The sequence below is a fragment of the Pristiophorus japonicus genome, chromosome 3, assembly GCF_044704955.1.
Source record: "Pristiophorus japonicus isolate sPriJap1 chromosome 3, sPriJap1.hap1, whole genome shotgun sequence".
Classification (NCBI taxonomy): domain Eukaryota; kingdom Metazoa; phylum Chordata; class Chondrichthyes; family Pristiophoridae; genus Pristiophorus; species Pristiophorus japonicus.
Window position 1 is genome coordinate 108,915,280 of NC_091979.1, and position 19,576 is coordinate 108,934,855.

Here is a 19,576-nt window from a genome sequence, read left to right on the forward strand (position 1 = left end):
GGAGCCAATGTAGGCCAGCGAGCACAGAAGTGATGGGCGAATGAGACTTGGTGTGAGTTAGGACACAGGCAGCCAAGTTTTCAATCATTTCAAGTTTACGTAGGCTAGAATGTGGGAGGCTAGCTAGGAGTGCATTGGAATAATCAAATCGAGAGGTAACATAGGCATGGATGAGGGTTTCTGCAGCGGATGAGCTGAGCAAAGGGCAGAGACAGGCAATGTTACGGGGGTGGAAATAGGCGGTCTTAGTTATGCTACGGATATGTGTTCGGCAGCTCATTTCAGGGTCAAATATGGCAGCAAGGTTGCGAACAGTGTGGTTCAACCTCAGACAAATGTTAGGGAGCAGAATGGCGTCAGCGGCTAGGGAACAGAGTTTGTGGCGGGGACTGAAGACAATGGCTTCAGTCTTCCCAATATTTAATTGGAGAAAATTCCTGCTTATCCAGAACTGGATGTCGGACAAGCAGTCTTTCAATTTAGACACTTTGGAGGTGTCGAGAGAAGTGGTGGTGAGGTAGACCTGGGTGTCATCAGCATACATGTGGAAACAGATGCTGTGTTTTCGGATGATGTCACCAAGGGGCAGCATGTAGATGAGAAATAGAAGGGGGCCAAGGGTAGATCCTTGGGGAACACCAGAGGTAACAATGCAGTGACTGTAAAGTGCTTTAGGATTTCCTGAGGTCATGAAAGGCGCTATATAAATGCAAGTTCTTTCTTTAAGGAAGCATCAGTAGAAGCACCTAATATTCTTATTCAGAATACAAAGTTACATTTCCTTGATGCGTCTTTTAAAAAAAACAGAAACAGTTCATGGAAGATGGAATATAAACATTTAAAATGTTTGAAAAATCAAAGACCGAAACATATCCCAAACAAAATCAGGAGAAGACAAAATCAATAAAATAACAATAATGGTTTGCGACCTGATACTCATGGAACTGAGTCAACACACCTGACAGGCCCAAGCAAGTCTGGTAGATTCTATACACCTACTTACTTGGATAACGGTCCATTGTAAAAGCAGATGGGCAGTTCTGATTACCTTTCTGCAACTTCTCCTCATTCTCATGCTCCCAGAGGAATGACCATTTTAACATTTTAAGATGCTTTAATGAATTTTAAGGGGACGAATTTTGGTGCAGATTGTGCCCGCAGCTGCTGGAAAGGTATGTCTTTTGGGCGATTCCTCCAGAACCGCCCATCTGCCGTCCAGGTTCCGCCCGGTGCAAGATTGGCCGCGGAGAGATCTGCCCATGGTGGATGCTCCAAATCGGCCATTTTGGTGAGGGATGCTGGCCTCAGATCGACCTGCCGCCCGCCAGAAGGACCACTCGCAAAAAGCAGGTCTGAGCTGGCCGTGAGTCGGGCGGCAGGGAGAAGGGCTCCGAGTGCTGCAGCGCTGCACATCGCCGCTATGGTGCAGATGCTGCACCATCATGAGTGGGACTGCTGGAAAAAAGTTAGGTGGATGTTGCTTTACTTTATTGCTGATGGTCATGTTTAATTTGGATGTGATAAAAGCGACTGACATATGTCTAGGCTGATGGAAATTTTCTTCTTTGACCTTACTGAAAGACCTTCATTGAAAAGCCCAATGTCAAAGGAAAAATAATTATGAATTAGTGAAAAGTCACATTTTGTCCAACCAGGCTGATTAATTAATTCTGTGATAAAGTCATTCAAGAAGTTCTCAGGAAAGCACTACATATGACATAGAGGATGAGAGGGTTAGGGTAAGAATGATCTATTGTAAGCCCGAGACAGCTGCAGACTCTGACACTCTAGACTCCTGCACCTATTTTCTATGTTTTTATGTATGGAGGCAAAAGGGTATAAAGTTACAGCTATTCGACTTTTTACAGACCAAACTGAGGAAGGACTACAGTCAATAGAACACAGCAAGAGACAGGCGCCGTGGTGACTCAGTGGTCTACCGTTGAGGTTTCAATGACTAGACTGTCACTATCGCCTTGTTAATGTGTCTTTCTTTGTACTGCAAGGAAACTACTTCATAAAATCTGTTCTGATTCATCACAAAAGACCTGTACCTAGCGTGCCTTGTTGTGGAATCTGACACATCGAATAACCCTCACAGCACATAAAGCGTGTTGCGATGGCCTGATGACCCTACCCATTATACAGTGCAGTCATATATGGATGGGAAGATATTCCTGATAAAGCAGATAACCTGAGGGAGAGATGTGTGTTTCTCACAAGGCACCACACATGACGTTAAAATCAGACACTCACCAAGAGAGGGTGAACAATGTCAGTGTATTTACAAGTGCACAATAACAAAGGTTACATAACATTATTACATTTACACTACCAACACCCACCCCTCTATCCGGCACCACCACCTCTCTTCCCCCCTGCCCCCTGATGCAATGCCCAAGCTCCTCTTCCTCACCCCGCTCCCCTGCCCCTCACTGCCTCTGGTTGACGAGCTTGTGCAGGAGGGCAGAGAGATGTTTGCAGACGTGTGCATCTTGGGGAGAAGGCAGGGGGCGTGACCGAAGGTGCCGGGATCTCCTGCTCCTCCGGATCTGTCTGCCTTGAGGGTGTGGGCTCAGGGGCTTGCACCGTGTCCAGAAGCCATCTCTTGCCTCATCACCTCAACGCTCTCGGTTATGCGCTACAACACAGTAATGAGCCAGTTCATCCTGTCGTCATGCTGCTGGGTGAAGGTGGCGATGTTGCCAGCTATCCCAGTCATGGTCTGGAGCATATCGCAACCTATATGCACGCTTGTCCGTGATAGCTGGACCCATCTCCAGAATTGCAGAGAGACGTGATGAATCCTCAGATGCATGGTTGCTGCTGGTGGGTTCTGGCGCCTTGCTTGCCTTCGTGCCATGGCCTCTGTGCTTGGTAGAGCTTGCCTGTTGTCATGTATGTAACCTCGATGTAACACCACTGCAATACTGTATATACTTAAGCAATGCACACCTTGACCACAGGGGGTGAATTTGTGGGAGACACTCCTTACCTGGTCATCCAGGTATATAAAGGGAGGTCCCACGCAGGGTCATCACTTCTTGGTCCTGTGAATAAAGGTTCAGGTCATAGAGTGACCTTGTCCATAGAATGTGCCTTGTGTGGGTTTTGTGCAATTGAGTAAGGACATTACATTGGCGACGAGAAACGGGAATCAACGACCCACGAGAATGGCCACCGGGTAGCACAGAGGAACGGTATTGTGTTGGTGAGGACTGGGATGATTTCATTGAGAGGCTCCAGCAAAGCTTTGTCATGAAAGAATGGCTGGGAGATGCAGTGGCCGACAAGCAAAGGGCCCATCTGCTGACCAGCTGCGCACCTAAGACTTACGCGCTCATGAAGGACCTACTAGCACCCGAAAAGCCGGCGGACAAAACCTTTGAAGAGCTCAGCAAACTAATCGGTGAGCACCTCAAACCGACGAGCAACATACATATGGCCCGACACAGATTCTATACCCACCGACGTCATGAAGGACAGAGCATTCCGGACTTCGTTGCGGACTTCCGGCTTTTGGCCAGCCTCTGTAAGTTCACAGAAGCCTGCAGGGGGGAGATGTTAAGGGACTTCTTTATTGAGGGCATCGGTCATGCAGGGATTTTCTGAAAGTTAATTGAAATCAAGGACTTGACCTTGGAAGCGGCGGCGTTGATGGCTCAGACTTTTATGGCGGGGGAGGAGGAAACCAAAATAATATACGCGCGCAATTCTGCCTCCAACGCGGCGGGGAATCAGGGAGTCAATATCATAAACGCGACTCAGAGCCCCGCAGGCAGACAAGGGCAGTTTGACACACCCCAGGCAGCAATAGACTTCAGAGTAGGTTTTCAACAGAGACAATGGCAGGCTGAACGGACATTTATGCCATCACAGTGGACAATGCGGTCCAGGATGGGGCCATTGACACCCACTAACAGGTTACTCAAGAGCAGTCAAAGGGACAATCAGCGAGGAATGCCGGGTCATAGCTCCTTTGTTCACAACAATGGGAATCTCAGGAGGTGTGGGGGCAAACACTCTGCCAGGACTTGCAGGTTTCAACAATTTGTCTGCAGAAATTGCAACCTTAGTGGTCATTTAGCTCGAATGTGCAGGAAGCCTGTACCCAGGCTAATTTACGAGGCGGATGGACCAGAAGAGTGGTCTGTGAGGCAGGATGACTCTTGGGGAAAATCAATGGACGTGGCGTTCAGTGGGTTCGTGTGGCAAACATTCACAGCACATATACCAAAACGCCACCAATGATGATGAAGGTTTTATTAAACGGCATCCCTGTACGCATGGAGCTGGACACGGGGGCCAGCCAGTCACTCATGAGCGTTCAACAATTCGAAAAGCTATGGCCACTCAAAGCCAGTAGACCCAAACTAGAACGTATTGAGACACAACTACATACGTATACCAAAGAAATCATTCCAGTACTAGGCAGTGCAATGTTGGCGGTCACACACAATGGATCAGTGAACCGGCTACCGCTCTGGATTGTCCCGGGCAATGATCCCGCACTGTTGGGGAGGAGCTGGTTAGCTGAGATGAACTGGAAATGGGGAGATGTGCACGCAATGTCATCTCTGGAGCGAAGTTTGTGCTCACAAGTCCTACAACAATTTGAGTCACTATTCCAACCTGGCGTCGGGACTTTCAAAGGTACTAAAGTAGTGATACGCATTACTCTGGACGCCAGACCAGTGCACCACAAAACCAGAGCGGTGCCGTATGGGATGCGGGAGGAAATTGAGAGCTAATTGGACCGTTTGCTGAGAGAGGGCATCATGTCGCCCATTGAATTCAGCGACTGGGTGAGCCCCATTGTTCCCGTCCGAAAAGCGGATGGTTCTGTCAGGATCTGTGGTGACTACAAGGCCATTATAAATCTGGTGTCCCTCCAAGACCAATACCCGCTCCCGAGAGCAGAGGATCTTTTCGCCACACTGGCAGGTGGCAAGCTGTTTACCAAGTTGGATCTCACTTCAGCCTACATGACCCAAGAACTGGCCGACGAATCTAAACTACTGACCACCATCACTACTCACAAGGGACTGTTCGTTTACAACAGATGCCCGTTTGGCATTCGATCAGCAGCCACGATTTTTCAAAGAAACATGGACAGCCTGCTCAAATCCATTCCTGGAACAATTGTATTTCAGGACAACATCCTCATCACCGGTCGTGACACCGAGGAACACCTCCACAATCTGGAGGAGGTGCCACGCCGACTGTACCGGGTAGGCCTGCGACTCAAGAAGACTAATTATGTGTTTTTGGCTCCTGAGGTTGAGTTCCTGGCAGGAGGGTTGCTGCAGATAGGATTAGGCCCACCGAATCCAAAACAGAGGCGATTCGACGAGCACCCAGGCCCAGAAATGAACACATTTGGAGTTGCGTTCATTTCTGGGACTCTTGAACTATTTCAGGAACTTTCTGCTGAACTTAAGCACGTTGTTGGAGCCACTTCACGTGCTCCTGCGTAAGGGTTGTGATTGGTTTTGGGGGGGATTGTCAAGAACGGGCTTTCAATCGGGCGCGGAACCTACTTTGTTCAAAAAAGTTAGTGACCCTGTACGACCCCTGTAAGAAATTGGTTCTGACATGTGATGCCCAGACTGATTCCCGGGATGGTGGGACTGACCTATGAAGAAAGATTGGATCAACTGGGCTTGTATTCACTGGAATTCAGAAGAATGAGAGGGGACCTCATAGAAACGTTTAAAATTCTGACGGGATTAGACAGGTTAGATGCAGGAAGAATGTTCCCAATCTTGGGGAAGTCCAGAACCAGGGGACACAGTCTAAGGATAAGGGATAAGCCATTTAGGACCGAGATGAGGAGGAATTTCTTCACCCAGAGAGTGGTGAACCTGTGGAATTCTCTACCACAGAAAGTTGTTGAGGCCAATTCACTAAATATATTCAAAAAGGAGTTAGATGAAATCCTTACTACTAGGGGGATCAAGGGGTATGGTGAGAAAGCAGGAATGGGGTACTGAAGTTGCATGTTCAGCCATGAACTCATTGAATGGCGGTGCAGGCTAGAAGGGCCAAATGGCCTACTCCTGCACCTATTTTCTATGTTTCTATGTTTCTATGCATCATCCTATGGGGTTGGCTGCGTGTTGCAGCAGTGTAATGCTGAGGGCCAACTACAACCTGTGGCTTATGCTTCCAGGTTGCTCTCTCAAGCAGAACGGGGATATGGGATGGTTGAGAAGGAGACACTCGCATGTATCTATGGTGTAAAAAAAATGCATCAGTACCTTTTTGGCAAGAGTTTCGAATTAGAAACGGACCACAAGCCGTTAACTTCTCTGTTATCAGACAGCAAGGCTGTCAATGCAACGTGTCAGCTCACATACAGCGATGGGCTCTCATGCTGGCTGCTTATGACTACTCCATCCGGCACCAGCCTGGCACCGAAAATTGCGCTGATGCGCTCAGCAGGCTTCCACTGGCCACCACCGAGGGGCAGCGGAACAAAGCGCTGAGATAGTCATGGCCATTGATGCCTTTGACAGCGCAGGCTCCCCCATCACAGCCCGCCAGATCAAAATCTGGACAAACAGAGATCCCGTCCTATCTCTGATTAAGAAATGTGTCCTGACTGGGGATTGGGCGCCCACACACGGAGCATGCCCTGAGGAGGTCAGATTGTTTCACAGACGGATGGATCCAAACTGACTGCCTACTAGGGGCAGCCGGGTAGTTATGCCCCAGAAGGGCAGGGAGGCATTCGTCAGGGAACTCCACAGCGAGCATCCAGGCATCGTGCTGATGAAGGCCATTGCCCGGTCACATGTTTGGTGGCCGGGAATTGATTCAGACCTGGAACACTGTGTTCGCAGGTGCACGACGTGTGCCCAGCTGGGTAATGCCACCAGGGAGGCCCCGCTCAGCCCGTGGCCCTGGCCCACCAGGCCATGGTCACGTATTCATGTAGACTATGTGGGCTCGTTCATGAGAAAAATGTTTCTCATTGTGGTAGATGAGTACTCGAAATGGATCGAGTGCATCATTTTGAATTCGTGCATGACATCCACCATTGTGGAGAGTCTACGTGTGGTCTTTGCAACCCACGGCTTGCTGGACATCCTTGTTAACAATAATGGCCCATGTTTCACGAGCTACGAATTCCGGGAGTTCATGTCGGGCAATGGCATCAACCATGTCAGGACAGCACCGTTCAAGCCGGCCTCCAATGGCCAGGCGGAACCTGCGGTCCAAATCATTAAACAAGGCATGCTCAGGATTCAAGGACCCTCCCTTCAATGCCGCCTATCTCGACTCCTGCTGGCCTATAGGTCCCGACTGCACTCGCTCATGTGGGTCCCGCCGGCTGAGCTACTTATGAAACGAACACTCAAAACTCGGTTGTCCCTCATTCACCCAGTCCTGACCGCCATAGTTGAGGGCAAGCGCCAGTCCCAAAACGAGTACCATGACCGAAATTCAAGGGGGAGATGTATAGAAATTGATGAACCCGTATTTGTCCTCAATCACACCGTGGGGCCCAAATGGCTTGAGGGTACTGTAATAGACAAAGAGGGGAACAGGGTCATCGTGGTTAAACTTAACAATGCGCAGATATGCCGTAAGCATCTGGACCAAGTTAAAAAAAAGGTTCAGCATGGACACTGAGGAACCCGAGGAAGATCATGAGATGGTGTTCACACCACCGCCAGTGAACGAGCAACAAGAACATTCAGCAGCATGCACAGTTCCGGCAGTCAGCCCGGACAAGCCAGAATCACCACAGGTGACAGACACTCACGCCAAGGCTCAACAACCAGAGTCCCAACTGCGGCGCTCCATGAGGGAGTGTAGACCACCTGAAAGGTTTAACCTATGACCCCAATAAGACTTTGGGGGGAGGTGATGTCATGTATGTAACCTCTATGTAACACCACTGCAATACTGTATATACTTAAGCAATGCACACCTTGACCACAAGGGGTGAACTTGTGGGAGACACTTCTTACCTGGTCATCCAGGTATATAAAGGGAGGCCCCACACAGGATCATCACTTCTTGGTCCTGTGAATAAAGGTTCAGGTCATAGAGTGATCTTGTCCATAGAATGTGCCTCGTGTGGGTTTTGTGCCATTGAGTAAGGACATTACACCAGTGTGGAGTCCATTCCAAACCCCAGGAACTCAAAGGCCGACGCTGATGTTCTGCTGGCACCTAGCTCACATGATAGGAGGCTGCTCTCATGCTGTTCCTGCTCCTGGAGCTAAGGGCCTCAAAGATGGGCCCTTCTCCCTCCTCTCTCTACTCTTCTTCGTGGTTCAGGATGGCGGAGGTGGGAACCATGGAAATGGGTGATCTGGGGGTCGGGGGGGGGGGTGGCAGTGGTGTGTGGAGGAGGGATCCGCTATCTTGGGCTGGGGGCGACATCGGCGTGGGAGACATTGGGGTCTGACGACTTCTCTGAAGGCCAGAGGTCAATGGTGTGCCTTGATCTGTGCTGTCCAAATCAACGTCTGCAAGTAGAGGACGACATTTCAGTCTGTAGGGAGGTAGGGGTGGTGCTGGTCAAGTTGAGATGTGAGCCATGCCATCTCACATTCTGCCAGTAAGGAGTTGGGCACACCAATACTCAGCAACAAAGTGTGCGGTAAACCGCGAATGCCTTAACATTGCATGACCTTTCATGCCATGAGCGTGGCTCTGACCGTAGATTAGTATAACCTTACCATGCTGCAGCACTGGGATCTGCATCAACCGTTGTGGTTGCACGGTGGCGGTCACCCACCAATGCCAACACACGCTCGTCCAGCCTGCACAATTCGACCACCTTTGTTGGTCCCCCTCCTGTCCCACACAGGCTTACTGCCTTGGATGCGTTTTTCTTCTGCACAAAGAAGCCTTTAGCCCCTTTGCTGATGCCCCCCACACAAACTCCCACACACACAAACACCTGGCGCACAACCCTTTTGGTATTGGACAGGAGGGGACGAATACATTTTTACTCACTCTTGCTGCCGCCACCAAATTGTTCCAATGTTTCCGGCATTGGTCCTCATTCCGTTCAATGTTGCCCATTGCGGACACGACCTCAGCGATCTCCCTCCAAATGCGTCGGTATTGGGGTGGTGGAGGTTTGCCACGACCATCCCAGGTGAGGTCTTTGTACCTGTGCTCCACCTCCATTACTAGCTCCTCCAATTCCTCCTCATTAAACCATGGAGCTCTGGGCCTGGTTTTGCCAGTCTTCATTGTTGATTTCTGGCCACTCACCGTCAATGATGAAACGAATGGGTTTCAATTTCTCCGACTGACACTCTCTAACCTTCAACTCTCTCCTCACCAACCTCCAACTCTCTCCTCTCAAATGCCAACTCTCTCCTCTCCCCTCTTATACTCACAGGTAGAATACTCATCATCATAGGCAGTCCCTCGGAATCGAGGAAGACTTGCTTCCACTCTTAGAATGAATCCTTAGGTGGCTGAACAGTCCAATACGAGAACCACCGTCCCTGCCACAGGTAGGACAGACAGCCGTTGAGGGTAAGGGAGGGTGGGACAGGTTTGCCGCGCATTCCTTCCGCTGCCTGCGCTTGTTTTCTGCAGGCACTCGGCGATGAGATTCGAGGCACTCAGTGCCCTCCCGGATGCACTTTCTTCACTCAGGGCGGTCTTTAGCCAGGGACTCCCAGGTGTTGGTGGGGATGCTGCACTTTTTCAGGGAGGCTTTGAGGGCATCCTCATAACGTTTCCTCTGTCCACCCTTGGCTCATTTGCCATGAAGGAGTTCTGAGTAGAGTGCTTGCTTTGGAAGTCTCGTGTCTTGCATGCAGACAACGTGGCTTGCCCAGTGAAGCTGATCAAGTGTGGTCAGTGCTTCAATACTGAGGATGTTGGCCTGGTCGAGGACGCTAATGTTGGTGCGTCTGTCCCCCCAGGGGATTTGTAGGATCTTGCGGAGGCATCGTTGATGGTATTTCTCCCGCGACTTGAGGTGTCTACTGTACATGGTCCATGCCTCTGAGCTACACAGGAGGGCAGGTATTACTACAGCCCTGTAGACCATGAGCTTGGTGATAGATTTGAGGGCCTGGTCTTTGAACACTCTTTTCCTCAGGCGGCCAAAGGCTGCACTGGCGCACTGGAGGTGGTGTTGAATCTCCTCATCAATGTCTGCTTTTGTTGATAAGAGGCTCCCGAGGCTGGTAGAGGACCTTTGTCTTACGGATGTTTAGCGTAAGGCCCATGCTTTCATACGCCTCAGTAAATACGTCGATTATATCTTGGAGTTCAGCCTCTGAATGGGCGCAGATACAGGTGTCGTCTGCGTACTGTAGCTCGATAACAGAGGTTGGGGTGGTCTTGGACCCGGCCTGGAGGCGGCGAAGGTTAAATAGGTTCCCACTGGTTCTGTACTTTAGTTCCACTCCAGCGGGGAGCTTGTTGACTGTGAGGTGGAGCGTGGCAACGAGGAAGATTGAAAAGAGGGTTGGAGCAATGACGCAGCCCTGTTTGACCCCAGTCCGGATGTGAATTGGCTCTGTAATGGATCCGTTTGTAAGGATCAGGGCCTGCATGTCATCGTGGAGCAGGGAAAGGATGTTGATGAACTTTTGGGGGCATCCGAAACAGAGGAGGACGCTCCATAGACCCTCGCGGTTGACAGTGTCAAAGGCCTTTGTAAGGTCGAAGGCGGCCATGTATAAGGGCTTGAGTTGCTCCCTGCATTTTTCCTGCAGCTATTGCGCTGCAAAGATCATGTCCATTGTGCCCTGTAGGGGACAAAATCCGCACTGTGACTCCGGGAGGAGATCCTCGGCTACAGGGAGAAGTCAGTTGAGGAGGACTCTAGCAACAACTTTCCCAGTGGCTGATAACAGGGAGATTCCTCTGTAGTTGCCGCAGTCGGACTTGTCCCCTTTTTTAAAGATGGTCACGATCACTGCATCTTTGAGATCTCCCGGCATGCTCTCCTCCCTCCAGATGAGAGAGATGAGGTCATGCATCCGCGCCAACAGTGCCTCTCTGCCATACTTTAGCACCTCAGCAGGGATTCCATCCGCTCCCGCAGCCTTGTTGTTCTTGAGCTGTCATATGGCTTTTCCTACCTCGTGTAACGTTGGGGTTTCACTGAGGTGATGGCAGGTCGCATGCTGCGGGATGGAGTCGAGAACACTCGAGTCAAAGGCAGAGTCTCGATTGAGGAGATCTTCGAAGTGCTCCTTCCAGCGGGCCCTGACTGCCTCGGTGTTCTTGATGAGTGTTTCCCCGTTCTTGGCCAGCAGTGGGGTGGGGCCTTGGGAGTTTGGACTCTAGGTGGCCTTGATTGAAGAATCCTCGCACATCATGGCTGTCGGCTAGTTGTTGTATCGCCTGTGCTTTCTCCATCCACCACCTTTAGGTACCAGGTTTTTTGTTGGACCTCAGCCTTGAGCTGCCTGTAATGTTGCTTTGCTGCTCCCGAGTTGGGCTGTTGCTTAAGGCTCAGAAATGCTTTGCGCTTGCGATCTATTAGCTCTTGGATCTCCTGATCATTCTCATCAAACCAGTCCTGGTGTTTTCTGGTTGAGTGACCAAGTGTCTCTTCACAGACACTGGTTATGGAGGCCTGGAGGGCAGACTAAGCGCTGTGGACATTCTGCATTTCAGGGTCATCAAGGCACATGCCAGGTTAGCTGTGAGGTGTTGGCTGTATGGGGCTCTCTTAGCTGGGTCTTTAAGTGCCCCGGCATTGACTTTTTTGTGGCACTGCTTCTGCTGTCCGCTCTGCTTTGGGGCTATGTTGACGTCGATGATGGATCGAATTAGGCGGTGGTCCGTCCAGCAGTCGTCAACTCCTGTCATGGCGTGGGTGATGCACACATCCTTGCGATCCCTGGCTCGGACGATGATATAGTTGAGCAGGTGCCAGTGTTTGAAGCAAGGGTGTTGCAACCACCCTTGTATTTGTCCCTCTGGCAGAACAAGGTGTTGGTGATGAGATGTTCATGTTCTAGACATTTTGTCAGGAGTAGGGTACCGCTGGAGTTGGCTTTCCCTACCCCCTCTCTGCCAATCACGCCTCCCCAGAGGGCTCTGTCTTTGCTGACCCTAGTGTTGAAGTCACCTAGGAGGATCAGTTTGTCACCCGCGGGGATGCGGGACAGGGATTTTGAGAGGGTGGAGTACAAACCCTCTTTGGTCTCATCCGTTATGTCGAGTGTTGGGACGTACGCACTGATGACTGTGGCACATTAGTTCCGGGATAGGGTGAGTCGAAGAGTCATGAGACGTTCGCTAACCCAGCAGGGTTTGAGGCAGTCGACCAGCTCATTTTTGATGGCGAAGCCAACTGCGTGAAGGCGGCGTTCTTCCTCTGGTTTCCCTTTCCAGAAAAAGGTGTAACCTCCACCTTTTTCCTTGAGCTGGCCTTTCCCTGCCTGCCGGGTCTTGCTTAGGGCAGCGATGTTGAAATCTAAGTTCCCGGGCAATTATGATGGTGTGGCGTTCCGGCTTGTCGCTGTTGAATTTGTCCATGAGGGTCCTGATGTTCCAAGTCCCAAACTTCATATTAATGGTGTGGAAGATGCCTGTGCATGATTTCTTTTAACGTGGGGTGGCTGTTGCACACTGGCCGCCACACAGGCTTAGCTGAGCAAGGTCTTGGTCCAGTGGCAAGGAGGTCCAAGACGACTGGAGACCAGGCACTGCTGTATGAACCTAATTACCTCGACGGACAGTGCAGTTCTGATGGTGCTGGCAGGCTGCAGATCTGCCCTTATCAGCTGGCATACCTCAGTGATAACCTCTTTGTGGAAGCGCAGTCTCCGAAGGCAGGTGGTGTCGAGCAAGTCGAGGTAAGAATGCTTCTCCCTGTACTTGCGGGGGGTGTAACGTCTGGTCCTCCTCATCTGTCTGTCACTTTGTACATTGGGCACATAATGCAGTGCAGCGTTCCTTCGCGCTGTCGAGTCTGCTGCATGTATTTGGTCACCAAGAGATGGTGAGAAAGGACAGGCCCCATTGCAGTAGCTCTCTGTTTTCCACCGATTGCTCACAAACAAGGAATGTCCCAATGAACACACCTCTTCAATTCCAATCCTTCACAGTGTGGTCAAGATGTTTTTAGAAATGTTCACATCAACTCCAAAGTCCTGCACAGTACATCCGAACTCTGCCGAGGTTGAAGCACAGTAGCCTTTTAAAGGACGCGACATGTGATCTAGAACACATGTCTTTCCATGTTAGTTTCACTTTCTGTGCGCGGTTTATTGAGCGAGCGATATTGTGGTCGAAATGTGTGCGAGGAGGTGAAATTGACGATGGGCGATCTCCATGGCCGCTAGTTTGGGTAAATATGCTCTTTACGACAAAAAACAGTCGGCAGGCGTTAATATTGAATCTTGCCGTTAATTCCGTGCAGAAAATAACGCTGAGAGTTGAATTCGCCCATCCTGTTGATTCCGCACAAAAAAAGTGGGCGGGCGGTAATATTTTTTCCCGGCGTTAAGCACATGGGGAAAGTAACGCTCGGCGTTAAGTTTCCAAAAATGCCTGTCAGTTTCCATTTTGTACCAAAATGGGCGCTATATGGGCATTATACGTAATTTCAGCGGTAAAATAGGCGTTAAGTGGGCGTTAAGCAGGCAAAAAAAATGGAAGTTTTAGCCCATTATATTGAATAAACATAACACGGTTACCGTTATAGTTATCGGATATATACAATGCACAATTTTACAGAATACTGCAATGTATATATAAAATTTTAAAACAGGTTGCTGCGATTCAACACAAAAGCATTAGTGTGACTTTTTTGGGTTAAAAAAAATTCTTCTATGAATACGCCATTATAAACCTAATGATACTCCAAATTTCTGGGCTGAAATGGATAGTATCAGTATTTAAAAATTATCCATACATGCTTGTTTACAATTGTCACCTCACTATTCTTCCAACATTTTGAGGATAAAAGGTCTGGATTTTAGCCTGGAGGAAAGTTCTGTGGGGAGGGGGAGTGGGCGCTGTTGTGAGGTTGCAGTGGGGGGGGGGGGTCGAATGGTGGTCTGGGGGTATCCCGATTGCGTGGGGGGGGGTCTGATAGTGGTCAGGGGTGTCCCGATTGCAGGGGGGGTGATTCCGCTGGTGCTCAGTGGGGGGTCCCGATTGCAGGGGGGGGTGATTCCGCTGGTGGTCAGTGGGGGGTCCCGATTGCAGGGGAGTGATTCCGCTGATGGTCAATGAGGGGTCCCGATTGCAGGGGGGTGATTCCGCTGGTGCTCAGTGGGGGGGTCCCGATTGCAGGGGGGTGATTCCGCTGATGGTCAGTGGAGGGTCCCGATTGCAGGGGGCGGGGTCCGATGTTGGTCTGTGGGGGCCCTGATTGTGGGGGAGGGGGGGGGAAGGCGGGAGAGATTTGATGGTGCTCTGGGGGGCCCCAATTGCAGGGGGATAGGGGTCCAATGTTGGTCTGGGGGGTGGGTCCTGATTGCTGGGGAGGTTTGATGGTTGCCTGTTGGGGGTGGGGAGTACCGATTGCAGGGAGGGTTGCTGCCATGGTGGTTGGAGGGGAGCAGACCGATTGCGGTGAAAGGTTACTGGGTAGCTTATGGGCCGGAGGAAGCACTCCTCCTCCTCCTGGCACACAAGCAATACTGTAAAGGCGCTTGCCTCATGGATTCAGCCCTTCTCGTCTGCTTTTAGCTGCCAAGTTCCCCAAGGCCCAGGAAACCCGGCTGCCTGTGGTTAAAAATAGAATCACTATTAAAATGAAGGCAGGCAGCCTCATTATTATATTTCAATGATCAACCTGCTACCCGCGAGTAGATTGTTCACCCACCTCTCATCCCGTCTCCATTAAAACTGAAGTGGGCGGGTTTGATTCCTGTTCCAGATTTTTTGCAGTTTAACCTCTGACATGACCCCAGCCCACCCCGTTTGTGGGAGTTAAGATTCAGCCAAGAGTCTCTCGACCTCCTTTTTGTCTTTTGTGGCTGTGAAAGCAAAACAGGTCAGATTCTCAATTATCAGCTCACATTGCAGAAAACCCTGTTTCCTAAAAATAACCATTTCTGCAATAATGCTTGTACAGTAGGACATAAAAAAACACTGAATGTATTGTAGCAATATCTGACAATGTTTTCCCATTTTATTCTTTATTCTGCACCACAGGTAGGTAGAAGATTCATTGTGTACAGACAATACTGTCTCAAAAACACATGTTTCAACTTTCCAATTGAAAATTTTAGCTCTTAAGGATGAGTAAACTATCTCCAGTTCAGCTGTCATGTTTAGACTGACCCAAACTAGCCCAAGCCCAATCAAATTTAGACCCAGATTGCAAACCACCAAGATTACTGTTGTCTAATAGAACACAACAAATGAAAAGTTTGGCTCAGCTCCTTCGGAAATAACAGCATGAATTACACCATATTTGTATAAATCAAAACTTATGGGCTTATTACAATGCTAAAATTAGGCTCATCCATAATAGCTCCTGCTGGCTCCCTTAAACTCACAGAACTCAGATTAAAGACAGCGATTTACAATGCTGCAATATCTTTTTTTTTCCTGGGTGCTTTTTGTAGATCTTTGTTGAACTAGAACTACAAGCATGTTTTCTGCATTTGGACCTTTGCCTTAAAAAAAATCTCTACACTGAACAAATTATCTGTAGTTAACATATCGAGTAATATCTGAAAATCCAGGTGCCAACTTGTGAGTAAAGTCATAAACTACAGTACAGTGAAGGCTGTTTTATTTTTTATGCAATACTTTGTTTTACATATATATATACTATTCAATAAGTGCAGCAATATATTTCACTTGTTACTTTAAAGGCTGCATAATAGTCCAGACTAAATAGAAATACTATTGTCACTATTATTTTGCTGTATTCTTTGGCTCACATATACACTAAAATACCATAAACATTATTTAGAACTCCTTTGATATTGTATTATATAAATAAAGATACAGTACATACAAATGGAAGAAAATACTAGACACCTCTGTAAGACAGTAAATTTCTGGATATAAATAAGCAAATATTTTGTTATATACCTACATTTTTAAACAGGTCTGTTACTGTAAAACTATTACATTTATTCTTTTTCACAAAAATCAGTTAACATTAATATACACAATCTACACAAAATTAATATTTTTCTAGAAAGACATTTAGTTTATATCAGTTACAGTAATTATGTAACTCTTACCCCAGAATCACAACTAAGGGGGTGATGCATCTAGAATAAAATGTGGTGCTTCACACTCCATAATTTTATATTATGACAAAAAGCACCAATACACAGTGTAGCTACGAGAAACGTTTCTGCACGGTCTAAGTAAGTCTACTATAATAGAATTACATTTTACCTCTATGGGTTAAATTCACTGCACATTGTCCACAGTACTCACAGTTCAGACATCGCTGAGCTCTTTCAAAGGAACATACATGCTGAGGCTCACTTGTAAGTACAATATGTAGTTAGATTTTGTATCTCTTAAATAATTACTTCTAATAAATACTCACTGGCTAAAGAACGGATTTACAGATTGCCTGACAGTACTGCAATGTGTTGCACAGATCTTTAAATAAAACACATTTGTTGTACATTGTAACCAGTTTCAGGAGAAAGCATTGCTTGGTAATGGCAAAACAAATCAATTTAACTCATTACAGATCCTGTCCCAGTCGTTCTATCTCATCAATGAGGAAGTCGATGTCAGATTTTGTTGCAGCCGGGTTTGAGATGACCATACGGAAGAAGTTAGTTTTATCTCCTTGAGGTTGATATCCAACCATTGTAGTGCCACATTCCATCATTTGCGCTTTTATTTTTGGAGCAACCTGATGCAAAATAAGGAGAAAATAACTTCATAAAGTTTGCTTGGTGGAGAACATTGATCAAGAGAGACATAAAAAACAGGTTAGACACAATGGTATTATTTCAAAAAGGAATAAAAAGGCATCAATATATAAAAATAAGGAAAGACATTTGTTTCACTGTGTTTGCAGACAGTGCCACCAACACTTTTTGGATTTTTATTTCATCTTTCAAATAACTGCTTTAATGATGATATGCAAACCTTTTTGATGTCTCTGTTGACAGATATTAATATTCAGTATTGTTCAGTGCTACATTATCAAACTTTTCACCTTTTCATTGAATTGTAAATTGTATGAGACACATGTTTTTACACAAATGTGTAATTTTTTTATTACTATCAACACATTCTGCTACTAGAGATTAATCTTCAAGGTGACATAGTGGAACACTGCACTGGTACTTCAATTGCATACATGCCAACTGTCAGCTTTTCAACCCTTTTATCAACTTGTTGTCATTCACGATTTTTTCACTGGAATTGGAGGTTGTCAATAGGAACCAATCAGATCAGTCAAAAGGCTTGACTGGAGGCTGTCCAAACCAACCAGATCAATTAGAAGGAGAACTGAAGGTTGATAGAACCATTTTCAATTCTTACACTTTTGATTCCACGCAAACTTAAAGCAGAAAAAATTTAATAAGAGCTAATAGTTTCTGGGAATCACTGTTACAGGTGTTTTTATTCAGTGTTTGGTCTCAAAGAAGTTGTATATAAGAACCAAGCTGAAAGGAACTTTTGGACAATGCCTGACTGTTGTTTTATACGAAAGTTTACTTTCAACAAGGCTAATTGCAGCCATTTTTTTTCAGGAGGAGAATGATTTCTAGTGTGATTATATTAACTTAAATGGTGGAACTGTCAGGTTTGGACATAAAGGCCCGATATTTAAGGGGCGGTGGGAAAGGAGAGGGGACGACTTTTAGCGGCTGGAAAACCTGGAAATGTGGGGAATACATTTTTTTCTCTGATTGCGAGACTAGCCGGCTGCTGGGTGGGAAGGACCAGAGAGGAGGGAAGGAGAAATCACGGGGTGTTGGCATCGGATCGCGGGAGGATCAGATCATGGGGGGGGATCGGAACATGGGGGAATTGGATCGTGGGGAGGAAGGTAGACCGTGGGGCCCTGGGAAACACTCATGCTCCTCTTATCCCACAAGCAGTACTGGAAAAAGCACTTATCTGCTGCAGCCAACAGTTCTCACCTTCCATTAGCTGTCAGATTTCTCGAGTCCAAATGGCTGCTAAAATCTGTGGCATATAGCCTCATTAATGTATTGAAATTACCGAGAGCGCGTTAATTGCCCACAACCCCCCCGCCGCCCCCGCCCCGAGCCCTCCCACAACCTGCCATGGTTAAACCGCAAGTAGACTCGTCTGTGGTGGATCAGGTTGAGTTTCCCATTTTTAAGAATTTAACGCCACCCCTCCTCTCCCACCCATCTTGGGTGGGTTAATATTTTCCCCAAAGAGTGGGTAGGAATGATGATGAGCTTTATTTAATTTAAACAAATTACACTGTGATTTCCGGATTTCGGATTTTACTGGCGAGTACTGCTGTGTTGTGTGGTGCGGACTGTTGGCAGTCTGTGTGTGAGCCGTAGTGCCTCGTTATGTTCTGTAACAGCTTTTTTTATCTTTGTTTATAGACACAGTTAATGTCTCTTTGTTACTATGGAATAGAGTCTATGCCACCTATATTGGAGTACTCAACATCCATGGGGAAATATGAGGATTAACATTAATAACTAATAAAAGTATAATAGCTACCCTGAGACTAGAGGTAATTAATCAGATACATCTGAGAGCACAAAATTCAGCTTCCCATGACTGTTCTTGGAAACTATTTTTGTACACTTTACTTATTTTCAGCAATTATAATGTGTAATAATGATTTTTTTATTTCAAGTAGAAATACATAAACCTTTCTGATAGGTTCAAAAAGAGCACTAACTGCTAAAATGACTTGGTGATCATTTCATTTGACATTTCTACATCTATTATTTTAATGGATGTTGTTAACCCACTTATTTTGACATTGAGATCCATATTAGCTCCTTTCATTTTCATATTAAAAAGATTTCTAACCCTTTCACAATACATTACTTTTGGCTTAAATGGCAGAATTAAAGCTCCCTCCAAATGGTAGAAAATGCACCAAATTATCAAAACTTTTCAGAGCTTCCCCAGATCCCTTCAGAAAGTATATCTCACACCTTCAACAATCCTGCCACCTTCATACAATCATAGAATGATACAGCAGGGAGAGAAGCCATCATGCCTGTGTCTGTTCTTTGGCAGAGTTATCCAATTAACCCCACTCTCCTGCTCTATAGAAACATAGAAAATAGGTGCAGGAGTAGGCCATTCGGCCCTTCGATCCTGCACCACCATTCAATATGATCATGGCTGATCATGCAACTTCAGTACCCCATTCCTGCTTTCTCTCTATACCCCTTGGTCCCTTTAGCCGTAAGGGCCACATCTAACTCCCTTTTGAATATATCTATTGAACTGGCCTTAACAACTTTCGTAAGTAGAGAATCCCACAGGTTCAAAATTCTCTGAGTGAAGAAGTTTCTCTGCATCTCGGTCCTAAATGGCTTACTCCTTATCCATAGACTGTGACCCCTGGTTCTGGACTTCCCCAACATTGAGAACATTCTTCCTGCATCTAACCTGTCCAATCCCGTCAGAATTTTATATGTTTCTATGAGATCCCCTCTCATTCTTCTAAATTCCC

The 19,576-nt window shown here is 47.3% G+C and overlaps 1 protein-coding gene across 1 annotated transcript in view; it reads right to left on the reverse strand.

Annotated features, from left to right (window-relative positions):
* Positions 1-15,094: 15,094 nt before the first annotated feature.
* LOC139259825 (glutamate decarboxylase 1) overlaps positions 15,095-19,576 on the reverse strand; it is an 85,294-nt gene continuing 80,812 nt past the window's right edge. The window contains exon 14 of the mRNA XM_070875667.1: positions 15,095-16,795. Coding sequence (XP_070731768.1) covers positions 16,622-16,795 — 174 coding nt within the window. The 3' untranslated portion in view covers positions 15,095-16,621. The remainder of the gene's footprint in view (positions 16,796-19,576) is intronic.